Consider the following 21,744-nt stretch of genomic DNA (forward strand, 5'->3'; position numbering starts at 1 on the left):
TCCTATTGTTTTGAACTGATAAAAAGGACTCTGCACTTACCTAGTATACTTTCAAAGGAAATTGTGTCTGTTCTTTGAAATTATGAGTCATACATTCGTATTTCCAGCAAACTGTCTCTCAAATGAGGAACATATCAAGAGAAAGTAAGTTGTGTTTCTCTTAACTTAATCTAGAATCAACTTTATTAAGTCACAAGTTATCCAGGCCAGTAAACAAGCAGCTTGGTTTGCTTAGAGTCTGGCACTCTGCCACAAGTAAACCAAATCAAACAGGAATGCATGGGAGAGAGCTGCTAATGTTTGGAGCAGGAAAGCTATCTGTCTCTTGTTTTCCCCTTGAAAATAAAGCTCCTTGTCAGGTCTCATCCCTGCATGACTTAGCAGAAAGTGAGATGCAGAGAGTTTGTGGAGCTGTAAGTCAATAGGTGTGTACAGAGGGGGCCTCAAAGGCGCAAACTGGGGACACAGGTAGAGCACTGGGAGCCCCTGAAGTGTCTCATTGAAGGTGAAGGGAAAATTGAAAAGAGGAGGAGGAGGAGGAGGAGGAGGAGGAGGAGGAGGAGGAGGAGGAGGAGGGAGAGACGCAAATAAAGATGTTATCACTTCCATCTCCTCCTCCGTGTTGGTGTGAAGGGAGTCGGTGAAAACAGATGACCTACATTTTCTTTGAGATAGTCTCCAGCAGCGAGGCCTCCCCTGATCCAGAAGAAACAAAGTGATGTATGGAAAAAGAAAGATACACAAAAGAGATTCTGAGAGAGATGACATAGGAAGTCAGAAACAGGAAGACTTCCAGTTTGACAAGGCAGACATGAAACGTTGAGACTCAGGCAGACAAAAGGAAACAGGGAAAGTTTGACGGTTAATCCTCTTCCTTCCTTTCCCTCTTGAGTGTTATATAAAACACATCTAGAATTCTGTTCCATGCACATCAAAGAGCCTGAACCGCTTGGCAATCTGCATATATGATGCGTCCAGGGAACAGCAGGAGGTGTGTGTGTGTGTGTGTGTGTTTCTGGGAAGATCTTTTGAGTCAAAAATAAGCTGCGTTGGAGAGTATTTAGGTTCAGATGAGCCTCTTGGATCTGTCTTCAAACAACAATTGCATTTCATGTTCATTTAGGGGGCTCTCACTACATTATTCCTTAAAAACAAAGAACCAGCTATTTCAATTGGCATGATAATGTACATTAAATAACAACAGTGCATCCAGAGGTCTTAAGAAAATTAATCTGCCTCTGGTGAGTCAGGCTTGTCGATACTGAGATATTTTGGCTGTAAATTAAGTCATTTTACTGAAAATGAAAGCCCTATAATGTAAATAATTCAGGCATTATTTTCTGATCCACCGCTGCCACCTGCTGGACATAAAATGCACTTCAAAGAAGGTGTGTGTGTGTGGGGGGGGGGGGGGGGGTATTTGCTCTCATCCTGTTTTCAAATATTCTTACAGAACATTTTCCAGTCAGATAATAGATAATTGGTGTAAAGCAGGATTGTTTTCCTCATCATTTGTACACTTTTACTATGTTTTGATTCAGGCTTTAACATGCTTTCCCCAGTATTTGAAAGATGAACTTCCACATGAGTTCTCCTTATTTCTGAGTTTCGTAAATAAGATTATACCAGGTTTAACGAAAGTTGTTGTGACGTTCAGCAAGTGTACAAATCTGACATAGAGACAATAAAATGTAAGGTTGCAAATGTTTTAGATGCATTAAAATAATCTGGCTTGTGTATTGTTGATGCCTCAGTCTTAAAAGCATGCATGCTCATTCCACCTCTTTAAAGAGATTCTAACATCTGAAAACAAAAGTATCATGCAACAAATTGTGTCACAAATCCCGCTTGTACATAAGCTTCTGAAAAATATATTTGTCTTTTTTTTGCTGAGACAATTCCATTGAAAGTGAAAACAACCCCTAGTGTGAAACTCGGCACAGCCAAGTGAAGCAAAGATAAGACAACACTTTTTGAGTGAAGGGGAACTTTAATATTCATGTATTGCAGGTGAAACGTGATGATATGAGGCAGGTTTGATTGAAGTCTCTTTCATCAAAGGAAGACAACATTTACAATACCAGTTGTGCAGGAGGAACAAAGCAACAGTGCCATTCAGCTTGTTTCTGACTCGAACCAACAACAGTCTCTCAACTGTCAGAAACAGGCTATGGGAAATACGCCTCATAGCGTACTTCATCACATACATTGCACTCATGGAAAGAATACATATATTTGGAAGTACCAATAAATTATTCAGTTGTCAAACAAAATGAAATTAGTGTCTCAGGTAAAGCAATTCAAGTAGTATCAACCATGAACTATGGTCATGTTTGAGATACATGCAGAAATGTAAAACCTAGTGCTGCTAAAGTTATAATGAATGAATGCCTCATTATGTCATTTAACTCATTTATCTTCCATCATTAGTGTCACACCATCTAGCCACACTTAAAGGGAACGTTTCACATTTTGGGAAATCATTTAGTTTTCTTTTTGAGATGTATGAATATCCGTCTCCAATGTAGCTTAGCTTTGTATAAAACCTAATAGGCTAACAGTTAGCTGCAGATAGTCTTTGAAACTGCTACATAGAGTTTGTACACTTTATTTGGTTTTGTGTGGGTTACATAAGTGAAAAGAAAAGCCTATATTGCATAAAGTGTTGATAGGTGGATTTTGAAAAGGTGTCGCTCAAATTAAGCTAGCTGTTTCCCCTGTTTGTGCTAAGCTAAGCTAAGTTGAGCTTCTCTTAAGTGTCAGTAAGAAAGTAGATCATTTAAATCTAATACCATGGCCAAACGTTTTTCACAACAACTAAAGACACTTAAAAATGCTATCATGTTTAACTCATATTTAACACGGTGTGTGTTGTTCTCTTTTCAGAACTTTGTAGTGTTAAGAGTTGGAAAGACAGTATTTAAACCTTAATGTACAAAAGCGTACAACGTGTGTGTGTGTGTGTGTGTGTGTGTGTGTGTGTGTGTGTGTGTGTGTGTGTGTGTGTGTGTGTGTGTGTGTGTGTGTGTGTGTGTGTGTGTGTATTTAAATATCAGGCTTGTAGAGATTTTGAGTTCTATCAAGGGTGTGTCTGATGGAAGTACAATCAGTTCTCTTTCCAACAAAGAGCAATCAGTGTTAAACAACTCAATCAAGTGTAATCCCGTTGTTTATTCTCCTGAACTATTTACCGCCTGTAATGATTCATGAGACCAACCAAGTCATCCAGTGTTCAAATTGCAATCAGTTTTCTCTCGTCTTTGCTCATTTCCTTATCTGACTCACAAACATTTCCTTTATGACGTCTCCTTCTACCGTTAACAGTGAGATGCATTTATGTGAAATGCCATAGAGTAATTACTTGTATAATAATAACATTTTTTTTCACACCATAATAAATCAAGTTTGTCTCACACCATGAATGTCTTGCTGCTCACATATCTCCCACTCCTGTGTTTGTATCCAATGCTGGAGCTTTTTCTACCCATGTGGCTCCTCACTGCTCCTCCCTTCAGCCTAATGCTGCCGGGAACACTCTCCGACACCGTCCTTTCTTCCTTCTCGAAGTTGTCAAGGTTCTGGGTCTCCGGGGTCAGGGGCCGCGGGCTTGTGCAGCAGAACCACTTGATGGAGCCGTAGAAAAGTTCCATACAGCTGGAAATTGCTGATATCAATCCTACGACAAAGTAGAAGCAGAGGAAGACGGTTTTCTCTGCAGGACGGGAGGTGAAGCAGTCCACCGTGTAGGGGCAGGGAAAGCGGCTACATGGGAACTGGGCCTCCACCTTGAAGCCGTACAGCATCCACTGGCCCACCAGAAAGGCTATTTCTGCCAACATACGGAAGGCCACGTTGACCATGTAAAGCCTCCTCAAACGGAGGTTTTCCCTGTAGACTTGGCTCCGGTTTTGGCTGGTCTTCTTGTTGTGGTGATGCATGGCATACATGAGGAAAACCAGGGAAGGTGTGGCGATGAGCACGATGTGAAACACCCAGAATCTGTACTGGGAGATGGGGAAGGCCATGTCGTAGCACACCTGTTTGCAGCCCGGCTGGAGGGTGTTGCAGGCAAACTCCTCTTGCTCGTCGTCGAACAGGTCACTGGCTACAGTTCCCAGGATCAGAATCCTAAAAACAAGCATCAGCAAGAGCCAGAAACGTCCAAGCATCGGCGAGTGGGCCTGGAGGCTATCAAAGAGTCCACCGAGGAAGCCCCATTCCCCCATGATTGCAGTGCTGTCTTGGGTATGGCTTCTTGAAGGTCTAGAGATTTATCCAACAGTCCTTCTCAGAGCTGTGTGGTTAAAAAAAGAAACTGAAGAGTATCTTATTGCCTCCAATTCACAGCTCATTGGGATACTAAACTAATCAATCTGCAGGTCAAAGGTTGAAAGCTGTGATAGGATTGCTTGTTGAATAACCTGAAACCAAAAATGAAATATGATGTTATCCTTACCTGACTGCAATAAAGGCAGCTACTTAAAGACATAAAATAATAAAATGGGTCTCACGTAAACCCCTTAGGTTTCTTTCTTTTGGTTTTCCTTTCACACCTGACCTTAAAGACATTGTAAAAGAGTTGAACCCAGAGGACATCCAGGGAAGTACAAGAAGTACTTTCCTCACATTTTAACTGTACTTTTAGGCCACAACAGTTTACACTAGTCGAAATTTATATTCAGAAGAAGCATTTAAGAACAAAGCAAATGACAGACAACAACTTAGGTCTAATGGATTTCATCAACCTGATCAGAGATAAGAGAAACCTACCCTTTCTGGTATGCTTTCAAATCCTATTTCAGCTTTTCTTGTCCCACTCGGATATGTCCTCAGATAAAGTAAGGGATTTTAACAAATTCAATTAGCGTCCAAACTCTCGTTATGCTCTTGCGAACACACGCATATTCCTCACTAGCTCCGAATGACCTGTTATTGGAGTTTGCCGGTGTAATAATTGAGAGGGCGGTTACAGTTTAGGAAATGCCTGCTACGTCCTAATCTGTGCCCATCAAGAGTCCCAGACAGGAGCGATGTTTACCCAAGAAAGGAAAAGTCTTGATGAGCATTTCAAAGAGCTTCCTAAATGGCAGGAAGGAATGTACCAACAGTTTCCGTGGCCAAAATGGACAACATGTGACTTTTAAAATGCAACCTCCGATTCATTTTACATAATGTACTTTATTCAGTTGGCAGAGCATAATACACATGCAAATATATTGAGCCAAGATAAGATTTTCACTCTAACGCATGCAATAAAATGATTGTTTCCTTGTGTTTATATGACTATAGATTGTTTTGTCAATGCAAAACTAGATAAGATAGAATCGGAGGATGAAACCCCCTTTATTTGTCACATACATGCACACAGCAGAGCACACACAGTGAAATTGGTCCTCTGCATTTAACCCATCCTAGTACTAGGAGCAGTGGGCAGCTATCGTGCAGCGCCCGGGGAGCAATGGGGAGGGGGGATTGGAGGTGTCCGGTGCCGTGCTCAAGGGCACCACAGCAGGGCCTAGGAGGTGAACTGGGACCTCTCCCAGTAGCAGTCCACCTTCCATATTTCATGTCTGTTTGGGGACTTGAACCGGCGACCCTACGATTCCCAGTCCAAGCCCCACTGACTGCCCCACTGCTGGACCTAAAAAAAACAACTCAAAATGAACTTTAAAAAAAAGCTAATTCCTCTAAATGTTCCAATAACCTGACCCCATCCCACTAAATCTACATTTCCTATTATCCTTTCACTTCCTTATGACATTCAAAACCTTATTTGTAAGGAAAAATTAGAAGTCTGTTTGCCGTAAAGAAGAAACAACTCCAAGCCAAATGAACATTATAAACAAACAAGTCAACTTTATTTTTTCAAATGTAAAACAGCCATCGAAATATTTACAGGACAAGACAACACACAAAGGAGCAGAATACAAAAAGACATTTAAAAGAACAAGTAATTCTAAGATTTAAAAAAGAAGACTAGCATTCAGGAACGACGCAGTCATAGGAACATGCATCTCCTCGTTTCTTTTTAAACAGGATGAAAATTTCAATAGCATGGGATATAGCACGTTTCAGGGACTGCAGGTCTTTTAAAGCCAAAAGCAATCTTTCAAGTGATAAAAAACTAAGTTATAGTAATCACATGACATTAACAGTTTAACTAAGAACTGTCTTTAATACAAAATCCTAAACTGAGTTGGAGGGTGAAATTTAAGGCTCGTCCTCTGAGTCCGAGTCCTGTATGTAGGCGACAGGCTTGCGGGCACGCGTGGGCTTCTCTCGTGCTGCCGCGGCGACTGGAGCCGCTGCTTCCTTGTCTGAAAGATTGAAGCTCTCGTCCTCATTCCACCTTTTGGTTTTCTGCAAGAACAGAGAAAAAATATTTAGCTATAAAATCCATCTTTAATGAGCAGAACGGGGCCCCTTTAATGGTAGACTCCATGAAAGGGGCCCCGTTCTGCTCATTTCAGGGTCATATTTGTATGTTGCTCCTTTACTGGGACATGTCTCCATGCTTTAATGTTCAAAAAGCTCTTTATGTTTCTCATACTGCCTGTGCTGCAGCCCCTCCTTTCACCCTCTGACTGAAACCAGAGCCCAACCAGCTGTGATTGGTTAGCTGGACGGCTCTGTTGTGAATGGTCAACCCCTTAGAGATGCCCGGGCCTTAGGAAATCACGTACAATGTGTTGGAGCGCTAGCCAATAGAAACGCGAGTGTAACATAGTGATGTCACAATGTTACAGAAGTAGTACAGGAGTCGACTGGAGAAAATATTTAACTATGAAATCAAACAAAATCAATGAATAGTTGGAAAAGTGTCAAAGAAATCCTAAACAAACTAGGAACTACTGATCAATTAACCCCTAAGGACCTTTCCGAGTTCAGAGGAGGAACTGACCTTGCTGACGGTTGCTTTAGCCTTCAGACGGGACATGAGGTCGCTCGAGCTGTCGGAGTCGCTGTTGCTAACGGCGTTTTTCCTCTTGACAACGGACCTTGCCTTTGTAACTGGAGCTTTGGACTCAGCCTCCGAGTCACTGGAGTCAAATGACGGGAAGTTCTTGGCGGCGGTGGTCGATGCAGGTTTGGATTTGGTGAGAGAATCCAGGATGGATGGCTGACTCACATCTGGCACTAAATCAACACAAGAAACAACAGATTGGTTGAAAAAGAAAATTATTCTATACTTTTAAATCAATGGGATATAAACCACACTGAGCTGTTCATAACTCGGCCGAAAATCTAAATACCTGGAGGCTTCTTCTTGGATGCGGCCGGCTTTCTGGCAGCAGCAGTTTTCTTGGGCGCGACGGCTGCCTTGGTTTTACGTTGAACCGGAGCTTTGGGAGCAGGTGCCTCATCATCTGACTGAGCTGAAGAGAAATAATTAAACCTCTGACCTGGGGCCCAACATTCCTCAAGCTCGAGTGTGGTTAATATACTTACAGCTGGACTTGGCTTTAGCATTTTTAGCTGCCGGTTTGCTTTTGGCCGTTTTCTTCCTGCATAGAGGGGATAAAGTGGAGTTGAGAAGGTAAATATCTTGATTGAAAAAGCTTCATACTTCAGGTGATTAGTCGTCTATACTCACGCAGGCTCTGGAGCTTTTGGAGGCGGGGCTCGAGAGTCCATGTCGCTGTCGGTCAGTGGCTCCGGGACAAAGCTATCCTCATCACTGATAACGCCTCTGCGTTTAGGAGCGCTCTTCTTTCCCAAGTCATCAAACTCATCTTCACTGTCGGACAAGCTGTACTTCACCGCAACTTGAAAAAAAAAAAAGAATCGGAAGGGTTTTACTTTGCAATCCTGCTTTGTGAATTTGAGTTAGAAGTAATAACAGAGGAGTAATCAAGCAGTTTAGTCCGGGTCATCTGGCACATTCACCTTTGGTTTTGCGTTCGACCTTCACCCTGGGGGCGACCGCTTCATCCGCATCCATTTCGTTGTCGGACATGTTGTCAAACATGTCGTCCGCCCCCTCATCATCCGACCACGGGTTCTTCTTGGGCTTCTGCTCAGCAGCCTTGAACTGAAGAGTGCGCTGCTTGCTGGTCTTTGATGCAGCTGAAGAAAATGAGGGTTTTTTTGTCAATGCAACTGTGTAACAACAAATGACAAAGGCTTTAAAGTCTGGTATATCCGTCTGTTGTGTGATCTGCTTTGTCTTTTTCTCTGCCGTCTTTAATGTTACCTTTCTCCCCCTTTTCCTTTGCCTGGGTTTTGGTTTTCTTGCCCAGTCGTGCAGCCAAGCCGATGTTCTCGCTTGGCTCGGTGTTCTCTGCATCGTCTCCGAACTCCATCTTCATCACGACGTCCTCGCTCTGAGTTGGGTATGTAAACGTTACGATCACTCAAAGACACACTTGTGCCCTGTGATGCGTTTTGAGTCGAAAAAAGACGTACCTTGACTTTTTTGCCCCCCTTCCTCAGATCGGCCTTCTTGTTGGCTTCAGCTTTCATGGTGCTGGTGATGCGCGGGACCACGCGGCGGCCCTGCGGCGTGGGCAGAGTCTCCTGTTTCACCTTCACCACCTTCGCTTTGCTGCTCCCCTTTTTAACCACGGGCATTTCGGCATCGTCCTTTTCCTTTTTCTCGACCCTCTGAGCAAAAGAGAGAAGAGAATCAGTGGTTTATTCAGGAGGGAAGTGTTTGACAGACTCGGATCGATGCTGAGTATTCAAAATGTTTTGTCAAATAGGCAAGTATTTGACCATGTTGGAGTAGGGGAAAAAAAGTGTACATGAGCGGTTACCTCCAGTTCCTCGCAGAAAGCAACCAGGTCTTCCTTCCACAGGTCTGCTGGACTCTTTTTCTTCAGGGTGTTGAGCTCTGCCAACTATAAAACAGCAAGTTAGAGTTAGAAATCAACAACGTTCACACAATTAAGTGCAAGAATTCAGCAGAACACACCTTGGTGTCCCTCTGTTTGCAAAGCTCATCCTTCTTCTCTTTGCTCAGGTACCACATGGGCATGCTCAGCAGGTAGTTGAAGTCCGGCCCGCTGGTGTCCTCCTCCGCTGCTTCCTCGCTTTGCTCCTCATCCACAATTTCCACATTCTAACAACATAAAAACCAAGTTATTTTATCACAGAGGCAGATTATAATCTAGCGTTCATCGTTAATTTAGCTGAGAGCGGTACGAGTCAGACCTACCTTCTCCTGAGCCTGTTTCCAAGCCTTCACTGGGTCCGAGTCGAAGCCCATCTCCTGCAGCATGCGGATCAGCTCCTTCTTTGGCTTGTTCTCTGTAAACGCATCAAGAGTATTCATTATTTTGCTCCAGATAAATCAAAAGCATTCAAATAAAAAAAAAAAGGTGCACAATTTGGGCTGAACTGATCATGAATATGAATTAAATGCTGTTGAAAATTAAAAGGTTGACATTTTTTATTCAACTCTTCTCGATTAGTAAGATACTCTATTCTTTTTCATGCAAACTGGAAGAAATGCCACTCTTAATTCTTCTTTTTGTCATCGTCTGCACTAAATATCTTTGGTTCACGAACAGCCAAACATGATATCTAAAGAAAACATCTTGGAGTTCGAGGAAATGGAATAACTTGCTCTACCGTTTTAAGGGATTAATCAACAAAGATACAAATATTGTTTGTTCCTGTTGAATCAAACGCAGCAGTGGCTTTAATAAAACAAAATGGCACAAGCTACTCACCGATGACCAAGGTGCCCTGGATTTTCTCCAGGATGAAGCGGGCCTGGTTGGAGAGTTTAGCACCCTCTGCTCCCAGCATGCCCACCAACCAGTCCTTTCTGAGACCATAGTACTTTATCCTCAACTCGAAGAAGTCCTTGAGTATTTCTATAACAGAGTCGTACTTCTTCAGGCTGCCCATGTGGTCAAACAGAACCTAAAGAAAAAACAGGTTTTCAGAATGAGAAACTATCGTACTGAGAAGTGGAAAGCTGTGCAGATACTAAGAGAGGTAGCTTGTGTGCAGAACTGGCAGAAGAGTCTCTAGAGGGGCTGAAGGCAAGGGTCAGTGGGGGTCCCGGGCCTCGCTGATGAGGTGAGAGGTTCAGAAATTGTACAAATAAGGAGTTTATACATCTGTGTGTGTGTGTATGCGTGTGTATGTTACCATAGAGTTGCAGGTGAGGTTGGTCTGGAGTTTGAAGACTTTGTGGAGGCCGGCAGCCTCCGCCTCGCTCAGCTTCTCGGGGGTCATCTTGATCACAAAGCGCACGGTGGTGTCGGTGTGGTATTCCTTGTAGTCGGTGATCAGAGGAGGGACTTTCTCTGTGCCGTTCATCATGGGCTCCAGAACGTTCTCCTTGTAGGTCTGCAACACACAGAAGACAATGTGCACGATTTAACGCCCCGAACACACTCCTGACAGGAAGGACAAAGCTTTTTGACTCACCTGCGTCCAGGTTTTGACAGGAAGTTCAGAGATCTCGATGGTGGTGCTGTCGATGATGGCCACCTCCCCACTGACGAAGTACGCGTTGTCCACCAGGCTGTCAATTGTGCCATTGAAGCCTTTGTAGCTCGGAAGCTATAGGAGAGAAAAAAAAGGCACCATCATCAAAGTCAGAATGAAGATTATTGCCAGGTATTTTAAAGTATGTTGGTACAAACATAAGAAACTAAGATGCAAGAGGTCAAAAATACACATTAAATAAAGTAAACTAGCTCGATACAATGAATATGATGATATACGAGACAGTAATGTTCAGGGAGCCGTTGCTCTGTCCTCACCATGGGCAGAGGCTCTTCTCCACCGATCATGCGGTAGATGTTGTTGACGATCTCTTGGACGTTGAAGTTGGGGATCCTGCTTGCCCAACCGGTGCCGATGCCTTCGGAGCCGTTCACCAGCACCAAGGGGATGATGGGAATGTACCACTCCGGCTCTACGCGCTGGTTGTCGTCAACGTTGTACTTGAGAAGGTTGTCGTCCGTCGTTGGGAAGAGAAGGCGAGTCAGAGTGCTGAGGGGACCGAGAGAGGAGGGAGAATCTTTGAGTTTGGGGAGATTTTATAGTGTATTGCATTATTTAGCAATAACAGAACTGAGAAACTGCACAATTCAACACACAGGGACGTAATGACTGCGGGAGGGTTGTGATAAACACTTCGTATTATTCCATGTGAACGTTGCATAAGAGATTTCCAGGTTTTCTTTATTATTAAGAACTTCTAAATATAGCAACCCATGGGTCTTCACCATTCTTGTATCTTGTCAATTATGCAAAATAGAAATTGGTCTTCCATTTAGTTTTCGTCACAGGAATTAACTGAAATTCTGAGATGAAGGCAAACTTATAAAGAAAACAGACTGGGTAAACCTCTGAATTAACTCCTCCACATTCTGCCTGTAGCTTCAGATATTCTGTGGTCTGTAACGGGGAGGCTGACCTGAGCATGGTGAAGATGTATCGAGGGCTGGCAGAGTCCTTGCCTCCGTGCAACCTGGTTCCAAACTGACCCAGAGGCTGCAGCAGGTGCAAGTTGTTGCTCCCCACAAAGTTCTGGGCCAACCCAACGATGGTCATCATCAGAGAGACCTGAAAACAATTGACAAAAGGTGAAGTAAATTAACGGTGCTATGAAAAAATGACAGCTTTTCCCAGTCTGGGATCAATAAAGTCATTCTTAGCTGCCTTTTAACCGGAAATCCTGTCAATCCTAAAGAGTTATATCTCAGATCAAATGTTCTTTAACGGGTCTTGAACATACTTCTTCAGTGATTGCAATGTTTCACGTCCGTTTCCTAGCATCTTATCTTAGCAAATATTGTTTTAAAAACACATTTAACTACAATTAGCAGAAGCTTGGCATAAACTGAACATGCTTATCCAGAAACTGGAAGGACGAACAGAGAAAGCTTCGTGGAAAGTGAGCAGAAATCGTGATTGGTGTTGTAGGCTTATGTGGGAAATAAAGTCATCAAGTGTCTCATCCCACCTCTCCATGGTGATAGGCTGACATCTCGGCCACCGAGCCGGCCAACTGCGCCACCTTCACCTCGCGCTTGTCGTTCCTCTTGAAGCAGCAGAACAGCACCTTCCTCTGGCCGGGTTTCAGACCTGACACACAAATGGAACCGCACATTAAACCCCCCTCTCGGCGTTTCTCAAGATGTACAAAATGTCCTGGGTGATGACGATTCACGCACCGTCCACCAGGCAGGGGAGGGACCTCTCGTTGTCGGAGTTGGAGAAAAGCACCAGCTCCTTGTTGACAAAGTCGTTGTAAGAGAGGGACTTGGTGTGTTGACCGTACAGGAATTCCTGTGAGACAAACCATTAAAAAGGTTGTAGAAATTTGACAGAAAGTCATGATCATTTAACATCAAGTCCATTGTTGGGTAGGTACCTCGGGCAGGTTGTGAGCTCTGCGCTGGCGCCGGTCCACCATGAAGTTGGTCAGCCACTCTTTCCTCTCCTCGACTTTCTTCTTGCTAAAGGCCTGGAAAAGAAAAAGATTGGTGATGTCACTCAAAATGATAACTGAATCCTACCCAGATTGCAAATGCTCTTCACTACAACATGTGTAACTGATACATTATCCTATGCATGTGCTTTTCCCTAGGGTGGACAAGGAAATGTATCGGCTGACGCATGAGCCGAAACAGATGGGCGGCATCTTACAAGGGTGATAGCTTCATCGTCTTCAGGTCCGATGTACTTGAACGGGATGCGGTGTTTCTGCATATCCGAGAAGTACTCCTTGGCTTCCTGCGATGTGCTGGTACCCAAACCTGGATGGACGAAGGCCAAACAGAAAAAAGGTTAGATTATGGAAAAACAAAAGCCTATAGCCGAGACATTCCCCAGGTATGAAGGGCTGCTTACTTGGTCTCTGTACTACCACACAGGGGTTTACAACAAACCTTTGTAGTATTTTGTTTTCCAAGATTTGATGTTGGCCTGGTTGTCCTTCCATGCATTGTATTCAGGGATACTGTAGAAGGAGATCGTCTCCTTCTTGTGGGACACCTGCAGAGAGGGAAATAAAAGAAATCCACAAACGCATCTATTATTCTTCCTCTCATTGAAATAGTTAACACATTTGACAACGAAATAAGAAAATAAGGATTGACGACACATTCTGTGGTTTGGACACCAGATGGCGGTGTTGTTTTGAAATCAGGGAGACGAGAAAAGGTATGGACCTCTGTCAGGGCTTCAAAGTCATATTTGCTTTTAAAGCAAGCTTCCAAAATGGTTAAAATACCTCGTCGACCACAGCCTAAATATAGTTTGTTTTCAGTGTGCGACCGTACCTTGATGATGGGGGTGATGAACTCCTCCAGGAAGTTGTGGCGCAGCAGAGATGGCCAGTTATGGTGGATGAAGTTGATTAAAAGGCCCTTAATGTGGGAGCCATCTTGATCCTGCCAAAGTCACACGGTAGAGTCATATCAATGTGACCGGTAAAGCTGAACATAAATACCATCTGATCTTAAAACACATTGCTTCTAAAATGAAATCAGTGAAAACGTTGAACAACGACACGCTTGACGTGATGAACACAAACCTGATCTGTCATGATCATGATCTTGCCGTAGCGCAGAGACTTGAGGGATTCCGGGTCGCTGTAGTTCTTCTTGTACTGAAGGCCGAGGATCTTAATGACGTTGTTGATCTCTATGTTCTCCATGACCTGATGAGGAAAAACATTTAGACTCTCAGGTGTTTTGATCCTTTCTATGTGATCCTCTATATGGGCTTCTGTAATTCTGTAATTGAACCGACTGAAACACACTTTCAGGGCATCGTAAACAACAACAACACAGAGACATACATAGCAAATGCATTAGGGCTGCACCAATAACAGAAATGTTATTAATGTGTTAAAATAACATGTAGTGTGAAATATTGTGGAGACGCTACGCTACCCCAGCCTTCAAATCATATTCTAGACTTGGTAAAGATCCTTTCTGAAATTAAATAATTGCATGTGGTTGTGTTCCTCCCTCCCCATCTTCAAATCTATGCTGCATGTCATGAGCAGATTGATGGTGGGTGTACCTGTTTGAGCGTGGCCTCCCGGACGTTGAGCATTTTTCCTCTGAGAGGGAAGACGCCGTATCGGTCCCTGCCGACCACACCCAGCCCGGACACAGCCAAAGTCTTGGCTGAGTCTCCCTCTGTGAGGATCAGGGTGCAGCTGATGGAGTTCTTCCCACCTGCAAGAGAAGATAGTTACTGCAGGGTGATGGTAGCTCAACTGCAGCGTAACAACTAATAGATTAAAGCTTCAGTCATAACGTGGACATTCAACAACCAACATCTGCATGCTGAACAACCATTTTTTGGCACATTTACTTATTCGGTTTAAACCCGGTTGGTCGGCATAGTTCCAGGTTAACATAAGGCTCAAATAATATTATACGAGTTAGTATTTTTTAGAAGATTCCACAGGTAGTAGTCAACAGTCGAAATGTATTCAAAAGCAATTATTTCTAATTTCACACGGGTTTTATCCCTGTTGCTTTTTTTGATTTCGATTTGAGGCAATATTTTGCTTAAAGAAGCAACTGTACTGTTGGCAATCTAGAAGCAATATCAAATGCCCCGTATATTACATGTATTTAAGCACGATAACAAAAGAATTACACATTTTTGGGGAGCTGAGGACATTTAAAACTTCACTGAAAAGGCTTAATAGAAGAATGTCAAAAAAGATATTCAGTACAGGCCTACTCATTTACTTTCTTGTGAGTTTAGACTGTACACATACGATTTGTGAGCTATGAAATACCTGCGTCGTTGGCGTCGTCCAGTTTGGGCACCCCTTTGATTTTGGTGTGTTTAACACTTGAGCATTTCTTGTTGAGCTGAGACTGAGCCTTGAACTTCACCCAGTTCATGATACTCTCCACAATCCCACAGGATGTGGCCTGTGGATAACAGAAGATGGAGAGGACATTGTGATACTGGAATAATTACACTTCTCTGAGTAAGAATGCAATGTCACTGGTTCTTCATTGGCACCATTTTAATGAACTTCTCGCTGAGAGGACAGTTGGATCCAAAGGCCTTCTGCTGCAGGGTCATGTTCTCTTTGGTCTGAGAGTCAAAGGTGGGGTTCTCAATCAGGCAATTGACAAACAGCCACATGTGGTTCTTCACCTGGATGGAGAGAAGTGGGGCAAACTCAGTATCAGAGAATATTTCTAATATTTTCTACTCTGTTTTTTTATTACTGCTCCAACAGCTTTACCTGGAAAGGCTTGACGACCACCCCGGCTTTATTCTTCTTCTTCACCACTTCAATCAGCTTGGCGACCACCTGGTCAGCCACATAGTCGACGTGCCTCCCTCCCTGTGGTCCAGAGGACAAACACAAGATCCCATTTTCAGAATAAATGACACAAATCTTAATCATAGTGACACAAAGTGGACTGGGAGAGAAGCCAAACATGTACTTTGCTGCCAAAAGAGCCTGGTCTACTGGTTCAGTCAGCCTTAAAGTGCTTCATACCGGCTTCAAGATGTACATTTAAACAAGAATCAAGATAATAAATGATCAAAAGTGAAGTCTTTCAATGTAGTACGTCCTGGGGAATCACGGGTAGTGATTTGAGTGTTTGCTGATGCAAACGTGTTGGTATAACCACTTGCGTGTTTTTTCACAATAATTAACTTGGTGCACGTTGTGTTTTTAACTGAACATCACTATACTACTTTAAAAAATGATACTATTGGATTCACATTGAGGTCACACTCCATCACTCACTCCGTTCCATAGACGCATGTACAGTAAATGCAGTACCAACGCTCCAACACTCTGGGACGTTACCTTGGTGGTGGCAATGCTGTTGGTAAAGCTGACTTGCTGGAAACCTTTCTCACTCATGGTGAGGCAGACCTCCCAGCGGTCGTTGACGATCTCGTGGACCACGGTTAGGGGATTGCCGATCTCGTCCAGCTTGTCCTTCAGATACATGTCCACGTAGCTACGGAAGCCTGAAATCTGAAGTCAAACACATTCTTAGTTTTTCACAACATTTACTTCCTAAAGGGTTATACAACTATCGATAAATAGTTATTTTATGATTGGAATGGTATGATCCACTTAGTTTTTTTACACAATGTAATGGATTGGCCTTCAAAGTATTTGGTGCAGCCTTAACTAGCATGGTTACTTACTTGGATCTTCTTGCCATTGTAGAATACACGGACACCTTTGGAGGCTCCAGCGATGTCGTACGCCCTCCTGGTCATCAGAGCCACCGTGTCTCTGTCCAGGGTGGTCATTTTAAACTTGGCCAGGTCCGGCCGGAAGGAGATGCAAGTGAACTCCTCTCCCTCAAAGGGTTTGATGATAGAATCCCCTGTCCTGCCCATGTTGTCATACCAAGTCTGTGGGAAGCATTACCATACCGTCAACATTTTCTTTTACAAGATGCAGTGATTACACAACTGTGGTCAGCATGCCCCATACCTGCTTGAAATTCTTCTTTGACTCTTTGCAGGCTGTCTCCACAGTGAACTTGGTGCTAAAGATGTTGCAAAGCTTAGCACCATATCCATTGCGTCCACCTAAAGAAATACAATTGGTATGAAGAAGTGGGTTAGGGCACGGAGAAATTAACAGTCTACAAGGCTGTAGCTTGATTTTCTATAACAGTATACATGTTTTTTCGTCACTTCCGGACAAAATTGCGGCGAAAATAATACATTAAAGCGTTTTATCATTTAACAAACGTGTTGATAACGGCTTGTCAGGCTCAAATGCATGGTTGTATGTAGTACTGATCACAACAACGGATCTCTGCCACTTAATTGGTGTGATAGATGTTATCGTAAACAAAAGCGAAAAGGGCCACAACTAGAGACATTAAACCCAGGTTGGTCAACGCCTAAAACAGGTTACAGAATATATCAGTCTCACCAGTGACTTTCTTCTGCTCATCATCATAGTTACTGGAGGTGAGGAGCTGTCCAAAGATGAGAGCAGGCACAAAGACCTTCTCCACCTTGTGCTCCACCACAGGAATACCCTTCCCATTATTCCACACACTGATGGTGTTGTTTTCACTATAAAAAGGAAAAACAGACAAACATTTCATCATGAGGAAAGCAGTATAGCTGGATATGACCTGTAGCTATTTAACAATGGTTGTGCGATATCAAATATATTACTCACACATCAATGTTGATCTTGATGCAGTTCATACTCTTGTCCCTCTGCTTATTGTCAGCTGCATTTACTGGAAATATAAATGGGGGGGGGAAAACATGCTTATAGTTAGCCTTGCTAATGATTGATTTACATTTTAAACCATCTAAAATGTTAGTGGCTTTTTACTCACCAAGGATCTCATCAAAAATCTTGTAAAGCCCAGGCACAAATGTCACATCGCGGCAGTTCAGTCCTACCTCCTCATCATACACCCACATTTGCTAAAGGAGGAAGTCAAATAGTCACTACAAAGACCACGCATAAATGTGTATAATGTGAACCATGAATGCTTTGTTCTTCCAAAAAAACATCCTGCAACCCTGCAGTGAGGGAAATTGTGTTCAAAAAATATCTTTAAAAGTCTATCCTCACATCAGCTCCTGTGACATTTACCCAGGGACTCAGAATCAATACAAGGTTTATTTAGAGAAGTCATCAATTTCAAAACACACAGCAGTTCTGTGTGACCTCTTACTTGGTTGACAGGCTCCACAGAGCCGATGTAGGTGTCCGGTCGAAGCAAAATGTGCTCCAACTGGGTCTTCTTTTGATAGATCCTCTCCACAGACATCCGCTTCGGATCTTTTGTTGTCTTGGCAAGCGGCTTGTTTTCGAGGAAGCTCTGTAGGGGATGACACAAAGTTATCTTTTATATGAATTTCTTGCATTGCAGTAAAGTCAGCAGGAGGAGTGGGTCACAAGTAAATAATAAACATCTCCAATAACACTTGAGCAAACTGCTCACTTTCCATTTGAGATTCACTTGAATCTATAGTTTAATTGTAGACAGAAGAAAACAAATCATCTTTGGTAAAATAATGTCCACTGACAAAACGTATATAGGTGCAATGCAGTCTAGAGAACACCCTTCTAGAAATGATGGATCTGATTTCAATGTGCTGGCTTTGAAAGAGAGCAGCTAGAGTTTATAGGTTGCAGACACGTTTCATTCATTCCAAAAACACAAATTAAGTCCTCAACAACTACGAATACAAATTAAAACGGTAGTCCCACATTACGTCCCCTCACCCAAAATCTAGAGTTAAACTTTGTCCCAAAATGAACGCAACTATTAATGTGCAGCACCTGCTTGATGTATAGTTAGAGATTAATTGTAGCGTTTAGCATCACCCTACACTAAACCTGACCGGATGCTAAGTGTTATAATGCATTGGCCTACATCACATTTAATGTCGTGCCATGCGTTTCGGAGGGGGTAGCTATGTTCTCATAGGGGCATATCAACAATACTTCTTCCGTTGAATTATGCTAAAAGGTGATACTGCTCAACCATGTTAGCTAGCTTACTGTAACGGTTGGAAAGAAGATTCCCTGAAGCTAACGTTAGCTAAGCGGCTAACGAGTTTAAAAGCAAATATAACATTTAGTCAAGTTACCTTCAGTGGTTGGGCCATTCTTCCTTTCTTTACTGATACACCCTGCTACTTAGAATACCTTTCGACCTTTTTTAAAACTAATTACTGAGTCCTGAATCTAACTGCTGCCTGGCTTCTTCAGCACAAAAACATATCGTCGTGCAATGAAACAGGACCCAGTTTGAAAATGTTGGAAATCTCTCCCGCCAGCTACATTAGCCAATAAAAACGAAAGACCGTCTGACGTCCCCCTCCAATGAAAAGAGCTCAATCCTCTTTTCAAGGACACTAACCAATCACAGCCAGCTGGAGGCTTAAGCCCGCCTTCGTTGTGTCTCACGGCCAATCAGCTTCCCAAGATAGAGAAGAATAAAATGTTTGCTGAAAACACGTCTGCAGAACAGTTTGACACAATCACAAAGTATCATTTAAAAACGGGATCATGATTCGACAACATCAAATATATTAACGCAACTAAGTGGGCTGAACAATGGTTTTACAAACAATAATAAGGTTGAACCTTATCTAAAAAAACAACACTTAAAATGACATGCATATGCCGTACCTATGTCTATATTCATGCAGATATTTATGTGTGTCAATCAGTGTATGAACTGTGATTTTATTTATTCCTTTTGTTCTAGGCTACTGCACAACACACTAAAAATAGACCATGATATTAGAGTGCTGAAGGTGTTTGGGGATGATTATTGGGTGAGCTGTGTTGGAATCAGAGCCCATTTACCCTTGGGGGGTATGTGTAAAAAGGGCTACACTTCACTGGATATTGATTTAAAAACCATTAAACCTGAAAGTCAGCACTATTGCCTCAAAACCATGGTTTCAGATGTGCTTAACATACACAGCATGTGGCCTTATATCTTAAAAAACAATTTTAGTGGCAAAACTGACCCTTTCTTGTCATTTAAACGTTTGAATTGAGTATTATAAAACACACTCATTCATTAAAGAGCTTCTCAACAATATTTTAGGTGAAATATATTCAGGTAAGGCCTCAAGGAATCATTCAATAGTTTGTGGCTCAAATAATATTGTCTCTATACAATTGTATTATGGAGCAGATAATAAAATGTTGGTCACTAATAAGGTGTATTAATGATCAACAAAGTATGTCTTTGTTGATCATTAGGCCTGTCTTTATTGAAGTAATATCACACAAGCTGTAAAGCACATTGAAAGCTTCAACATTCTCTTTGAAGCCTTATATGCTAGCCTGTAATCCTGCAGGATTTACAGGGATCAGAAGAACTGTCATATTCACAGCTGCATAATGACATTCAGGCTTCACAGAGTTAAGAGAAGCTGAAATATTAAACATCTGTGCGCATTCCATCAAATGTAATCTTGTCTTAAAGCTAAACCTGCAAAGTTGGCAAAATAATTTAACACCTCTCAGAAAAGTCAAGTGCTCATCAGCAGAGAAAGTACTTTTTTCAGCCAAAGTGCAGCAGGTGACTGATGCTTCTCACACTCAGGGGCATACCTTAAGTACTGGGGATGTAAAAAGAATGGAGGTACGATAACGAGAGAATATCAGGCTCAAAATGTTTCACTTTTAAATCATCAGGAAGTCAACAGTATCACTGGCACAGTTTAAAATAAATATGTTTACCAATTAAGTCAAAACTGAAGGTACAAATGAAAACCTTTCATTCTGGTTGGTGAAAAGGGAAAGGAAGCCTTTTGAATGATAACTCCATCGTTTTATGTAAGTAACTTAGAAATTACAACATCACAAACCAATAAACAAAATACATCTTGCAATCAAGTGTTTTATTGGAGTGCAGATTTCCCTTTTCTTCTTCATTTATCAATATTCTCTCCCAATACCCAATTATTCTCTCCCTTATTTCCTTTATCTCTCTATCACACTGTACATGATAGCTGCCTAAAAGCTATTTAATGGTTAATCAGTTTATCTCCTCTGAAGTGTTTCGTTGTGGTTCCATGAAAGCCCTCGACTGATGTGTTTTTGCAGATATGAATCATTGAAACAGAGATTTCCCTCTCGTCAGCAAAGTAAATCAGAAGTGCAATATCTAAGAAAGCATTACATAGACAAAAACTGGATTTTATTCGATACTAAGCAAACTTGGGCTATTATATTTCAGCTCCAGGAAGCTATCATTGAATGGAAATGTGGTTCCCTGATTTATCTAGCCGCTCTATCGTTCTTATCTGTCTTCCTCTGCTATGTTGCCCACTCATCTGACCTTGGCATGATAATAATAGGGTTGAGGAGCGGGAGCTGTAGTCCAGCGGATGTAGTGGAGTGTATTTACACATGTACACCCACAGCTGCACACATGACTGAATGTGAAGACACACATTGCAGTTTGATTTTGCACTTGGCATCTTCAGTCGAAAAGAATTAGCCCCTTTAGGGAGCAAAAAGGAATGTGACAGCTTCCTTGAGCCTTTCTTCATACTGTATGTACATCAAAAGAATGACTTCTGAATAGAATACTTTGGATTGCTCTGTACCCGAAGAGAAGACAAATCAAGGCCAAAATGTACTTTATTGGCCTATGGACTGAATCAGTATTGTGAACGGGAGCTGTGTTGAGTCTTTAAGGAGATAGCATGTAACGTTATCCTCAACAACTATGTCAAAACTGTAATTAGAAGTATAAAGCAATAACAGCAGATACAGATACAACATGTTAATTTGTGAGTTTTACAGTCAATGGTACCATTGGACAGGAGGTAGTTGGCTTAGCTTTCAGAACAGAAAGTAAATGGTGCTTAATTTGAGTCAAGATTCAGCGTTGGTACTTTTCTTTTCTGGAAGTTAAAAGCAGCAAAACATTCAAAGCAGCTAAAGTTGCAAATCTATGTGAACCTGTTGGTGAATTATCGGCAGAGTATTTCACAGAAAGCCTTGCTAGCACATTAAACAGCTAGCCAGGCTTAGCTAGCTTAGCATACAGATGTCTCACAGGTTGGACAGCTAGGCTTTCTGTTTGCTAAGCTAAACTAGCTGCCTCCTTCCTATATGTGTATTCTTAATTAAGGAGAGGAATTACTCTTTTCTATTTCTAGTCAAGAGAACATATTAGCATATTTACCAAAATGTCTAGCTATTCCTTTATATGGTAAAATGGTACAAACAAGAAGTTTCGTCATCAGGATAAGGGAAAAACTTCTACCTTGATTTCATCAAAAGGAAAGGTGAAGCATCGGTCAAGG

The 21,744-nt window shown here is 42.2% G+C and overlaps 2 protein-coding genes across 4 annotated transcripts; both read right to left on the minus strand.

Moving 5' to 3' along the window:
* Nucleotides 1–1,976: 1,976 nt before the first annotated feature.
* Nucleotides 1,977–4,949, minus strand: LOC134870365 (gap junction delta-3 protein-like). Of its 3 annotated transcripts, none has more exons than XM_063892505.1 (2): nucleotides 4,771–4,949; nucleotides 1,977–4,553 (listed from the first exon to the last, which is right to left on the minus strand). In XM_063892505.1, exon 2 carries the CDS (start codon nucleotides 4,224–4,226, stop codon nucleotides 3,411–3,413), a length of 816 nt encoding a protein of 271 aa, XP_063748575.1. In that variant the 5' UTR covers nucleotides 4,227–4,553; nucleotides 4,771–4,949; the 3' UTR covers nucleotides 1,977–3,410. The 3 variants fall into 3 exon arrangements, with proteins under 3 accessions (XP_063748575.1, XP_063748576.1, XP_063748574.1); XM_063892506.1 differs by having other exon boundaries at nucleotides 1,977–4,294; nucleotides 4,771–4,948; XM_063892504.1 differs by having other exon boundaries at nucleotides 1,977–4,421; nucleotides 4,771–4,948.
* Nucleotides 4,950–5,832: 883 nt separating this feature from the next.
* On the minus strand, nucleotides 5,833–18,750 carry top2a (DNA topoisomerase II alpha). The gene is made up of 35 exons (XM_063893972.1): nucleotides 18,556–18,750; nucleotides 17,634–17,780; nucleotides 17,289–17,379; nucleotides 17,123–17,186; nucleotides 16,868–17,013; nucleotides 16,418–16,515; nucleotides 16,123–16,335; nucleotides 15,773–15,946; nucleotides 15,194–15,295; nucleotides 14,965–15,102; nucleotides 14,732–14,870; nucleotides 13,999–14,156; nucleotides 13,505–13,630; nucleotides 13,251–13,361; nucleotides 12,858–12,963; nucleotides 12,616–12,725; nucleotides 12,341–12,433; nucleotides 12,141–12,255; nucleotides 11,930–12,051; nucleotides 11,381–11,529; nucleotides 10,722–10,953; nucleotides 10,384–10,518; nucleotides 10,102–10,302; nucleotides 9,675–9,870; nucleotides 9,158–9,249; nucleotides 8,915–9,061; nucleotides 8,757–8,840; nucleotides 8,407–8,604; nucleotides 8,195–8,324; nucleotides 7,888–8,067; nucleotides 7,595–7,766; nucleotides 7,450–7,505; nucleotides 7,254–7,376; nucleotides 6,902–7,137; nucleotides 5,833–6,360 (listed from the first exon to the last, which is right to left on the minus strand). Exons 1-35 carry the CDS (start codon nucleotides 18,571–18,573, stop codon nucleotides 6,211–6,213), a joined length of 4,752 nt encoding a protein of 1,583 aa, XP_063750042.1. The 5' UTR covers nucleotides 18,574–18,750; the 3' UTR covers nucleotides 5,833–6,210.
* Between the last annotated feature and the right edge of the window lie 2,994 nt (nucleotides 18,751–21,744).

Source organism: Eleginops maclovinus, chromosome 10 (genome assembly GCF_036324505.1).
Source record: "Eleginops maclovinus isolate JMC-PN-2008 ecotype Puerto Natales chromosome 10, JC_Emac_rtc_rv5, whole genome shotgun sequence".
Lineage (NCBI taxonomy): Eukaryota > Metazoa > Chordata > Actinopteri > Perciformes > Eleginopidae > Eleginops > Eleginops maclovinus.

What these genes read in the sequence shown, in the direction of transcription:
- LOC134870365 (XM_063892505.1), bottom strand. Translation starts at nt 4,226, where the DNA reads ATGGGGGAATGGGGCTTCCTCGGTGGACTCTTTGATAGCCTCCAGGCC.
- top2a (XM_063893972.1), bottom strand. An exon ending in CCAGGGCACCTTGGTCATCG is followed by an intron (nt 9,250 to 9,674) that starts GTGAGTAGCTTG and finishes ATGCGTTTACAG; the next exon opens with AGAACAAGCCAAAGAAGGAG. An exon ending in GGTCGAACGCAAAACCAAAG is followed by an intron (nt 7,767 to 7,887) that starts GTGAATGTGCCA and finishes TTTTTTTTCAAG; the next exon opens with TTGCGGTGAAGTACAGCTTG.